The following is a 16,334-nucleotide window of genomic DNA, read 5'->3' as shown; positions in this document are numbered from 1 at the left end:
CTGATTGATGAACTAATCATGAATAACTTTGTTTTGGTGTAGAACTTTGAATGATTGTTGCTCCCTACCCACCCCATCTTATTTTGCCTAATGGTAGGGCTGGTTCTGGAAAAGACTTCTGGCTGAGAGTTCTTGCCAGCCAGAGTATATACAAAACTGAGTTAGATGGATTAGAGGTCTGACTCAGGTTCATGCGTGGATTTGCAAGCCACTCCTCCATTTCTCCCGAGAAAAGCCAAATTGCATTTTTCTAGAAGTTGAGAAAAACTTGAAAGTGGGATACCAGAAAAAGAAATACACTTCAATTTAATAAAACTGCTCTTTCCTCTTTTTGACATATTCTGTCCATTCATAAGCCATCATTTTCACTGATAAACTAAATAGCTTGCAGAGATGTCAATAAATTGAAAGCCATCTCTGAAGAATTAGCTCCACATCAGGAACAATAGGAAGGCACTGCAGAAGAAATATGTTTGATGTTTTTGAGTTAACACAGTAAGCTAATTAACATGTAACTAACACAGGGAAGTAAGCAACAAGGAAAGATGTTGGTGGAAAACTGATTACCAGAATTACTCAAATTTTCAAACAAACTTCCTGCCAGACAGTGATCATTCACTCTAAAAGCAAACTCAGACAACCCTGTGTCAATTAGTTTGGAAGCAAAACATGGCCACTTGCAAACAAAAGATAGGCCTGTACATGTCTGAGAGAGCTTGGAGGTATCTAGAAGAACATTTCATTCAACACTGGACCCTCCACATGCTCCCCCAAAGTTAGCACCCCTCCCCTAAGGAGAACTACGCATGTGAGTTGCCCTCATGCAGAAGAGCCAGAGAGAGCGAGAGCAGGTGGTGCTAACTTGTTGCTCCAGCTGTGCAGGTAAGCAAAAGCTGTAAACTGCCCAGAGAGCTTCGGCTATGGGGCGGTATACAAATACAATAAATATATTAATAATAAATAAAGCCCATTGCTGTAACTGACTAGCAGGCAAAAGGCAAGCAGACAGGCAGAAATAGACAATGCTGCCTTTAAGAAGGGAAATGGGTAGCTTTTCCCTCCCAAAGTTTCCCAGCTCTGTGATTGTTTAAACTTAACTGCCAGTGATCGAGATCCCTGCCCCAAATCTCCCCTTGGCTTGGAAAACGGGCAGGGAAATCTTTCCTAGCAACCAGGTTTGGACAGTCTGCAAAGTCAGGGGACCAATTTAGGGTTACCAGGTCTCCAGTTTTTGCCCAAAGACTCTGGATTTTGGGCTCCTCTGTGGGTGAGTCACCATAATCTTTGGACTTTCAGCTTTCTTTTAAAAAAACACTAAGTTTCTAGGTGGTCTGGTTCAAGAGATATACACCAAAACATCAGCCCACCCTCAACTTCTGTTAAATTAGCTTGTAGCTGGCTGCTCTAACCCCGCTCTTTCAGGTTTGTAGCCAATAAGTGAAGTCAGGGTTGTGATTGACAAGGGATTTGTAGGACCCATTCCAAGACCAGCAAACTGTTTTTTCCTGCTTGTCTGAAAATCTCAGTAAGTTTATAGCTTTCATCAATAGCAAAAGTTTTTCTCTCTTGTGTGTGGGGATCTTAATGCCATTGCAATGTGTTATGCTTTTCTAATTATGAGGGGTCAAACAAATTTAAATTTTCCTGGGCTGTTGAAGAGGGCAGTGTTTTGAAAACCTTCCCAATATGAAGCTTTAATCCTGTACTTGCTTTTCTGGGAGTAAAGCTGCAATACTAATCCCACATACCAGGAGTAAACCCCACTGAAGTCAGTAGGTCTTACTTTTGAGTAGACATGGTTAGGATTGTGCTGTAAATTAATGGGACTTTTGAGTAAACATAGCAAAGGATTGTGTTTGTGTTGTAAATCTTTTTCTCCTCCAATCCTATTGTTTAAAGCAATTAGGTAGGGCTTGCTTAGGTGTCACTGCTTTTATTACGTAGGAAAGTAATACTGATTTTTTTTAAACGTTCTGCAATGACCAACTGGTTTGACAATAAGCTATTATATAAGGTGTATGTATTTTACATCTCTGGTGTGTGTGTATAATGGAGTCTTTTCAACAAACCTGTGAGGTAGGGTTGGTGATTGGAAACCAAGGCAGGTCACAACAAGAAATAAATCCCTTTAAAAACCAATAACCATACAAACAAGTATAAATAGTTGCAAAACAGCTTAAAGTAACATGATTCTGAATTTTGGGTTGGGTGAGGTTGCAGTTCTGTGCATGCTTCTCTGTTTGAGTAAGCCCCACTGAATACATTAGGACTTGCCTCTGAGTAAACATACATAGGATTGAACTATAAATATCTTTACAGGTTGTGTAAATAATAAACATCTTTGATAGTCATGATTATATAAATATTTTTTCATACTGTGTCCCGATAAGTATCTGATTTCACACTATGCCTGTATATTATTTCCTCTATATTTTAAGTGTGCCCTTCTTCCTTAGGGTGGTCATGGTTCCCTTCTGTTGTTTTCATCCTGTTATATTGATCAGGATGAGACCAAGGATAAAATAGAGCCTCTTTATTTAATAATTCTTCAACAGTAAAACATCTGAGCTTGTTCTGTGCTAGGGCTCACCCGGCACACACAACACTGACTAACTCCAGTAACTAAATCAGTCTAGCTTCCCCAGGGTGTGTAATACCCTCTAGAGAACGTTAACTCTTTCTTTCCTGTGCATCTAACCTAAAGACATATTTCACTATATTTCCCTTTCTTTGTGTTCTAACTTATTTTGTGTGTTTTTTCTATCAGCAAACATTGTGTAGAATAACATTTAGTCTCTATAACATTCTGGTTTTCGAATTACTCTTCCTCTGGATGTCACTCTCTTTGGACTCTCAAGAGAGTCCTGTCTTTGGCAGGTGATGCTTGCTCACAATTTGTCAGTTCTTTGTTCTCAGTCTTTTGAGATTGTTCTGGCAATAAATTCTGCTCTTCTGGTATTTCTGCCTCTGAATTCTCACTTTGTTGTGAAATTGGTTGTGGTTTGGGAACCAGCTGTAGATGTTTCCTATTCCTTTGGAATGTTCCATTGTTGCTAGTGACAACATAAGAGCTCGAAGTTTGACTTTGGCTCTGGACTGTTGCTGGTTCAGACCATCCTCTCTGGCCATCCAGTTTCAGTCTTACTTGTGAACCAGGCTGTAATTTTGGAAGTGTCTTCACTCTATAACATCTGTTGTAGTAATATTTGTAGTTTCTTTTAGCCATGTAGTACATGGACTTTTCCCAAATCAGGCCACTTAGGATACAAATTTGCTTCTAAGGTTGGAATTTGTGTTTTTACTTGTCTTCCCATTATCAGTTGTGCAGGACTGCACTTCGTTGTGTTGATAGTTGTTGCTCTGTAGCTTAGCAGTGCTAGGAAGGGATCTTCCTGACAAAAGATTCACTTTGTTGTTTGTACTGCTGCCTCTGCTTCCACATTGGCTTGTGGGTAATGGGGACTGGCTGTAATGTGAGAAAAGTCATATTTCTTTGCAAACAAAGTAAACTCTTATCTGTTACTAGTTCATTTGGGCATCCCTGTCTGGCAAGATGTTCTTCAGACAACTGATAAGAGCATGTCGAATCAGGCATTTATGCAATCTCTATGTATCTGGAGAAATAGTCTATTGCAACTAAGTAATTTTGTCCTTGTAGGTCACAGATGTCTGCTCCCACTCTCTTCCATGGTCTATCTGGCAATGGAGTAGTAATGAGTGGTTCCTTCCATTGTGAAGGTTTATTTGTCTGGCAAAACTCACAGTTTGCTATTATTGCCTTGAGGTCTTGCCCTATTCATGGCCACCAAACAGCCATCCTTGCACGTTCACTTAGTGATTCTTTGATGACCTTCATGGAGTTTTCCCAACATTTCCTGTCGCATTGTAGCAGGCATAACAATTCTATCACCAAATAGGACTGTTCCTTCCAACTCTGTAAGGCTTCCCTTTTCTGCAAATAAAGGTTTAAGATTAGTTGTCACTTCAAACATGTACAATGGCCAACCAGTTCTGACAAATTTCAGCACTGTTGAAAGGTCTGGGTCAGTGCTGGTAGCTGCTTGAATGCATTGAAAGAGTGTGGTAGATATTGGTTTAGAAGCTTGTAGAAGATTTACATAGACTTTGATTTCCTCAACTAACTGGGTTTTTCAGGGTCTGGAGTTTAGAGTGGATTTCTTGACAGTGTGTCGGCTACAACAAGAGTCTTGCCTTGTCTGTATTCTGCTTGAGGATTGTACCTCATCATGCATAAAAGGAGTCACTGACATGATATTGGTACTCGATCCAGGTCTTTGCAATTTATCCATGGTACCAAGGGTTTATGGTCTGTACATAGTGTAAATGATTCTAGCCCATGGAGATATTTTGAGAATTTTTCACAAGCCCAAACAGCAGCTAGACATTCTTTTTCTATTTGAGCATATCAGGTCTCAGCTTCTGTTAGCATTCTAATTCTCCATCATGATTTTGGAGTAGTACTCCTCCCAGGCCATAACTGCTGGCATCAGCACTCACTACGGTCTGCCGGTTAACTTCATAGTAAGCAAGTACTGGAGCCTCTGTTAAGAGTTTTTTCACTGTTGAGAGGCCTTTTCTTGGCTTGGACCTCAGCACCATGTGCTGTCTGCTTTCAAAAGTGTATTTAATGGGTGTAGTTTCTCTGCCTAATTTGGTAAGAAGCGCCCTAAATAATGTACTATGCCCAAAAATCTTTTCAGTCCTGTGACGGAGTCTGGAGGTTTGATTGTGGAAATGGCTTGTACTTTCTTAGGATCTGGACTCATATCATGTTCATTTAAACATTGCACCAACCCCATCATAGTTGCAACATCTCGGCTTAGGAGGTTATCAGTCTTTGCACAGATCACATAGACCTTAAATTCATAGTCATTGTCTCTATAGTAGGTTCTTGCTGTGAAGTATCCCATACAATTTAGATTCTGTCCTCCAGGACCAGTTAAAACTGCTGTTGTTTGCTGGAGACTAGGTGGGTTAAAAAAAGACTTGTAAACAGACTCAGAAATTATGCTGACATCTGCACCAGTGTCTGTTTTAAACTTTATCGAGAGGCCACTGATTTGTAGTGATACTTCCCAAGAATCTGTGGAATTTTCCACCTGTGTGACTGGACCCAGGGGCTGCAGTCTGTGACTAGTTCAAAAAAGTAACTTTTCCAAGCTCTGGGTATATCCCAGACCTCGTCAGGTGTTAATGGATTAAGAATACTTACTTTATGTACACTTGCTTAAATAATATGGAAGGTTCAGTCAAAAAAGAATGCAGAGAACTTACATGTTATATATATGATTGCATACACTGCCTGTTTCCATAATGGAAAATACATAAAGACTTGAAAGAAATGAACTAACATTGATTGACACTGTATCGGACATTCTCCTTTCCTTTCACGCCCTACAAAATTGCAGACACGTTTCAAATTGACTTATTTTTCTACTTGATGAACATTTGCTTTGCTCATTGCAGTTTGAGGTTAATTGTGCACGTATTGAGCAGCCCACTATTTCCTGTCTCATATAAACCATAACAAAACCTTGATCACCTTTTCAGGTATATCCTGTAGATTTCTCTCTCTCTCCCCGTCACACACACGATCTGCGTGGGTTCCATTCACACCAAAATCCTGAATTGTGAAAATGGGTCCACCTTTTAACCTGCAGTTCTAGATATAAATCTGGTTTGTTTCCAGCTTGCCTTGGACTAAGAAAGGATTGAGCATCTACATTAATCCAACATCTGCTTGAGTCATGATTTCATTTTTGTTCGCCGTTGTCTTTTTCAGCACAGCTGCTGACTTCAGAAAAGGTGGGTTGATAAGAGAGGACAAGGCTGAGAAATTCCTCCTATGTAGAACAATAGTCCAGAAGAGATGAGGAATACATTAGGAATACAACTGGGGCTGTTGTTGTTCTCATTGTTGCTGTTGTTGTTTATTGTTATTTTATTATTACCGCCGCCATTATTTATGTACATTGTACTATACAAAGAATGAGAGGACAGGTCCTTGCCTTGAGGAGTTTATAGTCTAGAAAATATAGGGCAGGACATTTGGAGGTTGATACATATCAGAGGCTTATCATATGATAAGGGAGAAGAGGGGGGAATTGGGGGCTACTACTGGGATTTAATGATGTTAGACTGGTAGTTAGGCTTTTTTGATTTTTATGTTAATTTTAGATTTGGGGAAACTAGTTTATGTGTAATTTTAGTGATGTGATTTTGATGATGCTTTCTTGTATTCTTTGTTTATAATTGTTTGATTGAAAACTGTTTTTGGAGGACCTTAGGTTTTGAAAAGCAGCATACAAAACAAACAAATAACCAAAGGAGACATCAGAAGGGATTGCATTTTTCTGCTGCTACAATTTTTGTGAAATCACTGTAATTGAGGGTCTGGTTAAAAAAAAGTAAGTGTAGATATAGTAAATAAAATAACCACATTTTAAAAAAAATTCTGCATGAAGATTATGTATTTTATTTAATAAAAATGCACCCTTTAACTCAAAAGTTTCTCAGGGTAGTATACAGTTAAATTCAATTAAAAAACTCCCAAATACATTAAAATATAATACATAGGATTATATTATTATTGTTTTAAATGACTTTAATATTGTAGGACCTTATGGTGAAGGGCGAATAAGAAATCCTGTTGTTGTTGTTAATGATAATAATAATAATACCACCACAAAATTACTTAATATCATACTACAACAATCCATAAGCAGGAAAGACCAGCTCTTCCGCTTAACCTTTGCCAATGCTTGAAGGAAAAGATACATTTTAAGTTGGCATTGAAGCTAAATATCAAGGAGGACAATTGTATCTCCAAAGGGAAGGAATTCTTCTACACTTGGGGTGCCATAACAGATAAGGCCCTGCTCTCAGCTCTCACACCAGAAACTATAGTTACTGATGGAACTATTACCAGGTCTTCTTCTGCAAATCTTAAGGCCCAGGCCAGCAGGATTTCTGTACACATGATAAAAATATGCTTGGTTTTACTTGGAGAACTTCAGAGAAACTTCCCAAGATATGTTCTGAAGGCATGTGAGGCCACCACCTGGCTGAAGCTAAGGGATTCTGAGGATGGTCAGTACCTGGATGTGTGATTGCCTGGGAACTGTATGTGTGATGTCTTGGGTTTCATGACAGAAGAAAGGCAGGATATAATTGTAGTAAACTAAATAATATTAAATAAGTATCAAAGAAACCTGTTAAACATGCTTATTTATCACAGTGCTCTGTTTGGTATTTCATTACAGTCATCGAAGTGACCCAGCCAGCATTCCTAGTGGTGAAAAGACAAGAAGCTGCCCACTTTCTGTGTGAATACAAGAATGCTGGGGATGCAGCGAAACTTGCAATAACTTTACTTAAACAGCTAGGCAATGAGTCTATCAAGATCTGTGCTTCATCCTTTACTACCAAGTATGAGCCATTCATCACTATGGGTGACATCCAGTGCCAAGTCCATCCTGGTCGCAAGAGTGTAAATGTTACCCTTTGGGGTCTGCGGTCGACTGATGCTGGTCTGTATATTTGCAAGATTGAACAGATTTACCCTCCACCCTACTACCCAGTCAAAGGAAGGGGGACCCAGCTCTATGTCATTGGTAAGTTAAGAAGACTCATGGTTTGATGTCAAGGTGGTTTCAAGTGTTTTACAAAAGAAACCCAGAAATGAAATTGTGTCCTTGAGGCCTATCAGTGGAACCCTGTAACTCTCAAATCACCCTTCTCACACTGGGATTTACTCCATAGTGAGTGAGATAAGGATTACAGCCTTAATTCCTCACAGCATATTGTCTCCAAGATCTATTGCCAGTAACTGTCATCAATCCGGATCTGAAAACCGTGAGCTATTGTTTTGGGATCTGACTTATTGTCAGTATCTGCTAGTCCTACTAGATTCTCAAAAGTATGCCCAGAATGACTCAAGAGATTGGAAGGGGCATACAGTAGGGAGGTCCTGTGGTTCTTGGGCAGCATTATGGATTGTGCAGCTCTGACATCTCTTATAATCCGCCTTCTTGTTGTTCTTCTTCATCTTCTTCTTGTTATTATTATTATTATTACTTTATTTTATATAGTGCCGTCTATGATACAGGTCCCTAGCCCAAAGGGCTTACGATCTAAAAACAGACACAGGGAAAAGGGATGGAAAAGAACATGTGATTATTTCAGCTACACATTCTTTGGCTTAGTTATAAGTTATTGGAACTATGGGATTGCTCCAAGGTGTTCCTGTAACTATGCTCTAGAACAATATGTCCATGATATTTGTAGGTTTCAGTAGGAACTGAGGGCAAAGCCATTGGGTTGGATCCCAATTTAGTCATGGTTAGAGTAGATCCATTGAAATCAATGGGACTTAAGCTAGTCATGACTAAGCTACATCCCATCATTTCAGTGGGTCTACTACCCTAAACATACCTAAGTCTGGATCCCATTGTGCACTTGTGTAAATAAGTGTGTGCTCTTATATAGTGTCTGCAGATCCTGAAACTGTTTCCCATGTTTTTCCCAAGAATTGAAATGGATGGTGGCGGCTGTATTTTAGAGAGAGCGAGGGATATGAGATGAAGCCCCTTGGGCAGTGTGGGCTCAGGCCACAGGGGGTGTTCAGAGAATTTAGTGTAGGGAATTTCCTGATCACTTCCCAAACCAAACAGTTCTTGAGAATAATAAGATGTAGTCATGCTTAGTCTATTGTAACAAAGTCTGCATCTGATTGATGGAATGCAAAATATGGATAGCTGTTATGGTTGCCAAGATTTTTCAAACTACTTCTGTAACTGTGCCTTGAACATCAGCATGATCTTAAACAATTAGCTGTGATAATAATGCTTATATCCAGTCTGACTTCAAAAGCCAAACTGTAGTAACTTCCAAGTATTTCTGATGCTAACTCATAGCTTAAAAATCCAGTTGTCTGTGATTCACTATCATAGAGATGATCACAGATATTAACCTAATAAGGAAAGGCATAAACTGTATTTAAAATCTGGTGACCTTTCATTATATATTGAAAGAGCTGTAGACACAAAGATAGCTTTGTAAATGCCCAGCACACAGGAAAGAAGAATCTTTGGCATCATTTAATGATATGTATTTGATTACTTGGAAAACTGGGGGGGAAATGTAAGACTTGTTCTATCTTTCTGAAGATGGTAATTGGAAAATAAAATGTATTTCAGATACAGATCCATGCCCAGACACACATCTGTATCTTTGGATCATAGTAACAGTAGCTTCTGGATTGCTTGGCTACAGCATTTTAATCACAATCTACATTATGAGAAAGGTGGTAAGTACCAGAGCTGTAACATGGCACATGGGCATTTGGGAACAAATCAAGGGGAATTAATAATTTCATGAACACAATGTTTTGGACTGTTCTGGTTCTCTTGTACACTTGTCAACAGATAAGCATGAAAAGTCAACCTGGAGAATGTAGCCATGTGTTCAAATCACTTTTTTAAAAGAAAAATTTGTCTGGAAATTGGAGTTGCCATCCCCACTAGGACTTTGTATTAACTCTGGTCCATATTGCTATGTATCTGGGCAGAATCTAGAATTCTGTTAGACCAGGGATGGGGTGGCTACACCAACGTATTTTAATTTGGTCTACCAACTTCCTTTATTTTATATTTTAAACTAAAAGTGCATGCAAAAGAATTCTTGGCACAGAAGGTATAACTGATCCATATGCAGGTCATCCTAGTCTAGCATTCTTTGCAAGAATTGCGGTGACCAGCAGGCAGTAGACATTCCACTAGCAATTGGGTAGTCGTCCTATCTGTGGACCTCAATCTATGCCCTGCTCACCACTGTTAAATCATTGCTGTTGCCCTGAAAGCTGAAGGAACATCAAGATACTGAAATGTCTGTAGTACTTTTGTAGAAGGGGAAATGAAATTCCTTGCAGCATTATTTAGCTCTCCCAGATCAACTGCTGTGCTGTGTTGGAGACCACAAATAATGTTAGTCGACTCAACCTTGTAAGAAGGCAACAGCAGTTTCCCTCCAATTCAGACCTAGCAACCACGCCTCCCTAACCACAGTATGAGAGAGCACTGTAATGATCTCAATATGATGACTAGCCGAAGATTCAGCTCGTGCGGAACAGAGTGGCTGAACTGTTCACGAAGGTGTGTTGCCAAGAGCCTACTGCATCAGTGCTGGAGTGTCGGTATGCTCCCCAGAGTCTTCCAAGCACACTCTGCCCATTAATTTTGCCCTGCATGGCTCCCACCTACCTGGCACATCTTTGTAGGATTGTATTTATTTATTTTATTTATTTTAAAATATTTCTGTCCCGCCCTTCTACCCTATAATAGGGCACTCAGGGCTGCTTACAAAAATAAAATCAAACACGTACATAATAAAATTGTAAACAGTAAAATCACAAAAACATTAAAATAAATTGAAATCCATAAAATACAATTAAAATACATAAAATACAATTTAAATACATAAAATACAACACACACACACACACACACACATACATATATATAGGGAGTGGTATTAAAGGGAATACAAGGATAAAATTTAACGTAGAAGGCATAAATTCAGTGTCTGGCTCTACCTTCAATCCCTCCCAAAGGCTCTCTGGAACAAGATTGTTTTCACAAGTCTCCAGAAAACCAACAGGGACGGAGCAGAGCGGACTTCTTGGGGTAGGGTGTTGCAAAGCTTGGGGGCCACAGCTAAAAAAGCTCTCCCCCGTGTGTCAGTCTAACATATTTTATTCCAGGCACACAGAGGAGACCAGAGGCAGATGATCTTAAATCCCAGGCAGGTACATATGGGCATAAGCAGTCCCTCAGGTATATTGATCCATGGCCGTTTAGGGCTTTAAAGGTCAGAACCAGCACTTTGAATTGGGCCCGGAAACAAATTGGGAGCCAGTGGAGTCGATAAAGCACAGGAGTGATATACTCCCTGCGCCGTGCTCCAGTTAACATTCTGGCTGCTGCATTTTGAACCAACTGCAATTTCCGAACCATTTTCAAAGGCAGCCCCACATAGAGTGCATTACAGTAATCAAGCCTTGATGTCACCAATGCATGTGTCACTGTGGCCAAGTCAACTGCCTACAGGAATGGACGCAGGTGGTAGACCAGTTTGAGTTGGCCAGAAGCATTCCTGGCTACTGCAGCCACCTGACATTCAAGCAGCAGGGCAGGATCCAGGAGGACTCCCAAACTGCAGACCTGCTCCTTCAAGAGGAGTGCAACCCCATCCAGAACAGGTTGCAGCCCCGTCTCTGGTACAGTTTTTCCCTTGACTAGCAGTACTTCTGTCTTGTCTGGATTAAGTTTCAGTTTGTTAGCCCACATCCAGCCCTTCACAGCCTCCAGGCACCAGTGTAGGTTGAGCACTCCCTCCCTGCAATCAGGTGGTAGGGAGAGATAGAGCTGAGTGTCATCAACACATTGATGACATTGTACTCCAAATTTCCAGATGAACTCTCCGAGCGGTTTCATATAAATGTTAAAGAGCATGGGAGACAGAATGGAACCTTGCAGTACCCCACAGGCCAACAGCCAGGAGGTCGAGCCCTAGTCTCCCAGCACCAAGTTCTGGGTCCTGTCCATCAGGTAGGACCGGAGCCACCGTAAAACAATGCCTCCCAATCCCATCCCAGCTAGATGGCCCAGAAGGATACCATGGTCGATCGTATCGAAGGCCGCCGAGAGGTCCAGCAGCACCAACAGGGATGCACTTTCCCTGTCTGATGCCCAGCGTAGGTCATCAGGCAGGGTGACCAAGGCAGTCTCTGTCCCATGACCAGACCTGAAGACTGATTGAAAAGGGTCTAGATAATCCAATTCATCCAGGAAAATTTAGAGCTGAGCAGCCACTACCCTCTCAATCACCTTGCCCAGAAAGGGGAGATTAGAGACTGGGCAGAAGTTAAGATCCGAAGGGTCTAATGAAGGCTTTTTAAACAAAGGTCTTATCACAGCTTCCTTCAACAATGTTGGCATAGAACCTTCCCTTAGGGAGGTGTTAATTATATATGCCAACCAGTCAGCCACTCCTCCTCTGGCAGATTTGATTAACCAGGATGGGCAAGGGTCAAGGGAACAAGTAGTGGCCCTTGATTCTCCCAGAATCCTGTCCACATCCTCAGGTTTTACAATCTGAAAAGTATCCATAGAAAAATGACCAGAGGAAGCTTTGGGGATAACTGGCACAACTGTAGTTAATAAGGAGTCCAAGTCAGTCCGAATGCGAGCAATTTTATCTGCAAAGTGCATCGCAAACATGTCACAGCGAGTGACTGAGGGCTCAGAGTCTAATGTAGAGCCAGAGCCCAAAAGACCCCAGACCACCTGGAAAAGCATCACTGGATGACACTTGGCAGACGCAATGGTGGCAGATCATCATGCTTGACAATGGCCATGCTGGTTGGGGCTGATGGGAGTTGGCGTCCAACAGGTGATGGTCCAAAGGCTAGCACCCCTGCCATAGGTAATCCTGAGAAGAGATCATATTATTAATATAAGTAGGTGTTTTATAACAAAGAGAAATAAAAATATGGTTGGAGTTTATCTTGGTAATTAGAGTTCAAAAACAGGTTGAGAAGGACCAATTTTTCTATACACTTATTGGCTTGAAGATTGCACATTCCTGTGGCAATGTGGGTGGATCCTGCTAGCTATCAAAATACCATTTCCCGTGACTTGGAGGGCTTGGTGGCATCTTAAAGTTGGAACAGGCTCTAATACATCTGAGATTTGTCCTTTAGATAAAAATGAAGAGATGAGCTGAAATTTCTCAGGAAATAATTTTCTATTTTTTTTCTTTTTCAAGTTCCTGCTGCTGGGAAGTTTCACATGCACACACTCGGCCCAGGAATATTTGGCAAAAGCTTCCTCCATGTGTTTTGCCACCTTCAAATAGGGTGGAGAATTTGAGGCACAACTGTGGATCCACTTTGAATATTCCTTAATACTAGTATAATATTGTTAAAGGAAGCAATGGGCTTGGCCGCTTCTCCTCCTAAACAGGGCATTTTTAAAGGAATTGTTATTGGGTGTCCTTTGTCTCTCTCATAAAAATGGCTTGCACATGTAAGTCTCTACCATGTACGAGCCCTGACACTTGGATTGAGGTGAAAGTGGTTCAAACTAAAAAGAGAGAGTGAATACAGCCTTGCAAATTCTTACTAACCCACCTACCCACCAGTAAATACATCAATTAAAAAGCAAATTGATTATGATGGTGATGATTATAATAACTAAAACTCTGATTCCAGAACTTAGAAAAACTGGTTGAAAACACAACTGTTCTGGTATTACAAAATACATATTTGGGGATTATTTTTATTTGTGTTTTTCAGTAACTTAAGGTATTTTCAAAAACCGCATAGCACATAATAAAAATTCAAAACACTGAATTCTCTAATGGCAGAATGTTAAGATCACAGAAGAATTGTTCTGGGATTAGGCAGGACAGAAAAGAAAATATTTTATTTTTACATTTTATAGAAAAAGAGCAATGCTTTACTTTTCTGCAAGGGAGGTTTTCTCTCTCCCCCTGCCCGTGGCCCCCAACATCTGTCTAGAATCCAATCTGAATTTGCAATCTTGTTTCATTGATTAAATGTTATGTGTCCATTTGTGTCCACTGGGTGTCCAAAAGCTAGGAGTAGGTGTCCATTTGCCTTGCTCCTTCTAGTCCTCCTCTCTTAGATCATGCCTTCCTTCGACCATCAGTGTGAACTGACAGCATATTTGTATCCTCCACTGCCTCCAACCTGTTGGAAAATTCCACCTACCCCCTGTGGAGAATATTTTGTGAAACCCCCCCCCCCAACACTTCAAATTCTCCGCACTGTATTCAGGTGGTGAAATTGTGAGAGGTCATTTTCACTCAGCCATAATGCAGTAATATAGAGAAAATGCTGTCCTGGTGTGAAAGTGTGAGACACAGTAAGGAACATTTTGCATCTAGGCATCTCACCACCAGCATCATATATAGTAGACTGGAAATGCTTTATCTAGTAGGGAGAGAGTTTAACATGTGGTAGCGGAATACCAGAATATTATTAAAAATAGGAGTGTAATTTCTCAGGTGGAGGTTGAAAGAATAGTGAACAGACCATCCGTTCAAATATTTTCAGATTTGATTGTTGTTTTCCTGGATGTGAGATTATGAAAGAAAGAAAAAGCTTGCAGATTGTGAAATATTCTCTCTCAAGTAATTTTGAACTTCCGTGCCATCATTTATTATGATCAACAGAAATTAGAGAGGTAGAGCATCCTTATATGTGTAAGTAGAGCCTGGAGGTAGGTTATATAAATGTCAAATACTTGGAAGGTTTGTGGTATAGGGATGGATGAGAAATTTGATTCAGTTTGCATTTCAAATTGAATCTATCAAATCTGCATTTTCCGAAACAATACAAGAACTGAAACACAGCCATACTTCAACATTAAAAACATATATATCCATGGAGTTCGCCAACTAATCATGGTTTACAAAAATGCATATGTTACAGGAAGGTATGTATAAAAAAATATGAGTGAAAATAACATACAAAAATGCATTATATGATGGGAAATTGCTTGCAAAAATCTATACATTGGTCAAAACTGCCACAAAAATGTGTTTATTAGGAGAAATTTGCACTAAAATGCTGGAGAATTTTCATGAGGATTTTTTTTTAAATTGCAAATTGCTGCAGAAATACAGTGAACTGAATTTAAGACTGGAAAAATGAGAAACTATGAGGACCAAAACTGACAGATCTTTTCATCCCTACTGTGGCAGTATGGGACATCTTTTTCTTGCACTGCCAATGATTTTTTATTTTTTATTTTACAGATACAGAAGAGCAGCTATCTTACTCCTGGGGTCTATGAAAAAATTATGCCAATGTAGTCAGAAAAAAGACAACTGCAACGGAAAAGGAAGAAATGATGTTGATTTCTATGACAAAGAAAATAAATTTCTAATAAACAGAAATGCAGTTTGTGACTTCCAGATTGGATCACAATGAAGGAGGAAGTGACCCACTAACAAAAGAATATGAAATTGATACTGCAAGGTGCTATTTAGTCCTTGAATTCCTTAGGATCCATCCACATTATTTCACAGAATGAACTTCCAAGTGCACTTCTTCTTTGTAAAATCTTCAACAGTTCTTCATAAGTTCTTCAATAATGGATTATGCATTATACTTAGGGTCAGGTTATATACAGTCAGCAGAGTCAACTAGTAAAGCTTTTCCTAGACTATGCCATTTCAGGCTACCAGACAGAGAAATAATGTACAGCCATACAACAATGTCCAAAAGTCACAGCAGAATAAGAGCAGGAAGAACTGCCTATAAATCACAGAGACTTCCTGATTAACCCATGTAGCTAATCAGATGAGGAATCATGAAACCACATAGGAGTAAAGGAAATCCTTCCTTGCTCCAAAATTGGCAAGCCTTTTGCCCCTTTTTTTTGTAGCCCTCCCTAAACGTGAGTGCATTTAGCAGGAGCAAATCTTTTAATGACATCTGCCCCTTATTTTGGCCAGTCAGCCTTAGTTTTATACTCAGTTACTGGATTGAGGAAGTATGCATCTTTTCTTTCCTGCCCCAAAGAGCCTCTCACATTCCACCACCACCCTGAACCATCACACAGCAATGGGATTCAAAGTCCACCCTCTCCTTCTCTCCTTCCACCTACTCACCCCTGCCTTTCATGCTGCACCCCTTGTCTTGTCCTCATCTCCTTTTGCCATTCTTGTTTTAAGAATGCTTTGTAAATAAACATGTAAGTACCAAATGAATCTCCACTGGTCTCTTCTGTGTATTCTAACTAGTGATTTAAAAAAAAAAGTTATTTGAGAAGTATAAATAACTACACTTGAAAGAATCTACAGATAGGAATAATCAGACCCCAAACTAGCCGGTGATTTTGTCATACTACAGATTGTAAAATTAAAGCACTTTGTAATCTTTGATCTGTAGTAGGGTCCAGTGTCTGCCTAGGTTCTTGCACATGCAGGTCATCCTGGTCTATGGCCCTTGACATGCAGTGCATCACTGGGTGTTGCAGACAAGGTTCTACATATTTCCCACTGCATTTAGAATCTGCTAGAGCATTTCAGGGGACTTTAGAGGGCATTGTTATAGTGTAGATGACAGTGTGGGGTGAGGGGGAAGCTAATTTTGTGTAATCGCCTCTTGTTTTGAATAAGGGGGGGATATGAATGCACTGTGAGCTATAGATATAACAAGTGAAGGCTAAACCGTAAAGAAATAAACATACTTTTTAGAAAAATCACAAAATAGTGCAGGCAGA

At 40.0% G+C, this 16,334-nt stretch overlaps 1 protein-coding gene across 3 annotated transcripts; it reads left to right on the top strand.

Moving 5' to 3' along the window:
* The first annotated feature begins 691 nt into the window (after positions 1–691).
* On the top strand, positions 692–15,819 carry CTLA4 (cytotoxic T-lymphocyte associated protein 4). 3 transcript variants are annotated; one of them, XR_009760848.1, is made up of 5 exons: positions 692–882; positions 7,284–7,634; positions 9,219–9,328; positions 14,159–14,307; positions 14,863–15,819. XR_009760848.1 is itself a non-coding variant. In XM_061612867.1 (4 exons), the coding sequence occupies exons 1-4, from the start codon at positions 822–824 to the stop codon at positions 14,917–14,919; spliced, it is 579 nt and encodes a 192-aa protein (XP_061468851.1). In that variant the 5' UTR covers positions 696–821; the 3' UTR covers positions 14,920–15,819. The 3 variants fall into 3 exon arrangements, 2 of the variants coding, with proteins under 2 accessions (XP_061468851.1, XP_061468853.1); XM_061612867.1 differs by lacking the exon at positions 14,159–14,307 and having other exon boundaries at positions 696–882; XM_061612869.1 differs by lacking the exons at positions 692–882; positions 14,159–14,307 and adding an exon at positions 5,626–5,826.
* The last annotated feature ends 515 nt before the right edge of the window (positions 15,820–16,334 follow it).

This window comes from Rhineura floridana, chromosome 2 (genome assembly GCF_030035675.1).
Source record: "Rhineura floridana isolate rRhiFlo1 chromosome 2, rRhiFlo1.hap2, whole genome shotgun sequence".
Taxonomy (NCBI): Eukaryota; Metazoa; Chordata; class Lepidosauria; order Squamata; family Rhineuridae; genus Rhineura; species Rhineura floridana.
This window is presented reverse-complemented; position numbering and strand designations above follow the sequence as displayed.

Bases quoted from the DNA above. Each gene is read 5' to 3' on its own strand.
- CTLA4 (XM_061612867.1), top strand. From the start codon at position 822: ATGCAGAAGAGCCAGAGAGAGCGAGAGCAGGTGGTGCTAACTTGTTGC. The intron at 883-7,283 runs GTAAGCAAAAGC...ATTTCATTACAG, and splicing joins TTGTTGCTCCAGCTGTGCAG to TCATCGAAGTGACCCAGCCA. The intron at 9,329-14,862 runs GTAAGTACCAGA...TTTATTTTACAG, and splicing joins TCTACATTATGAGAAAGGTG to ATACAGAAGAGCAGCTATCT.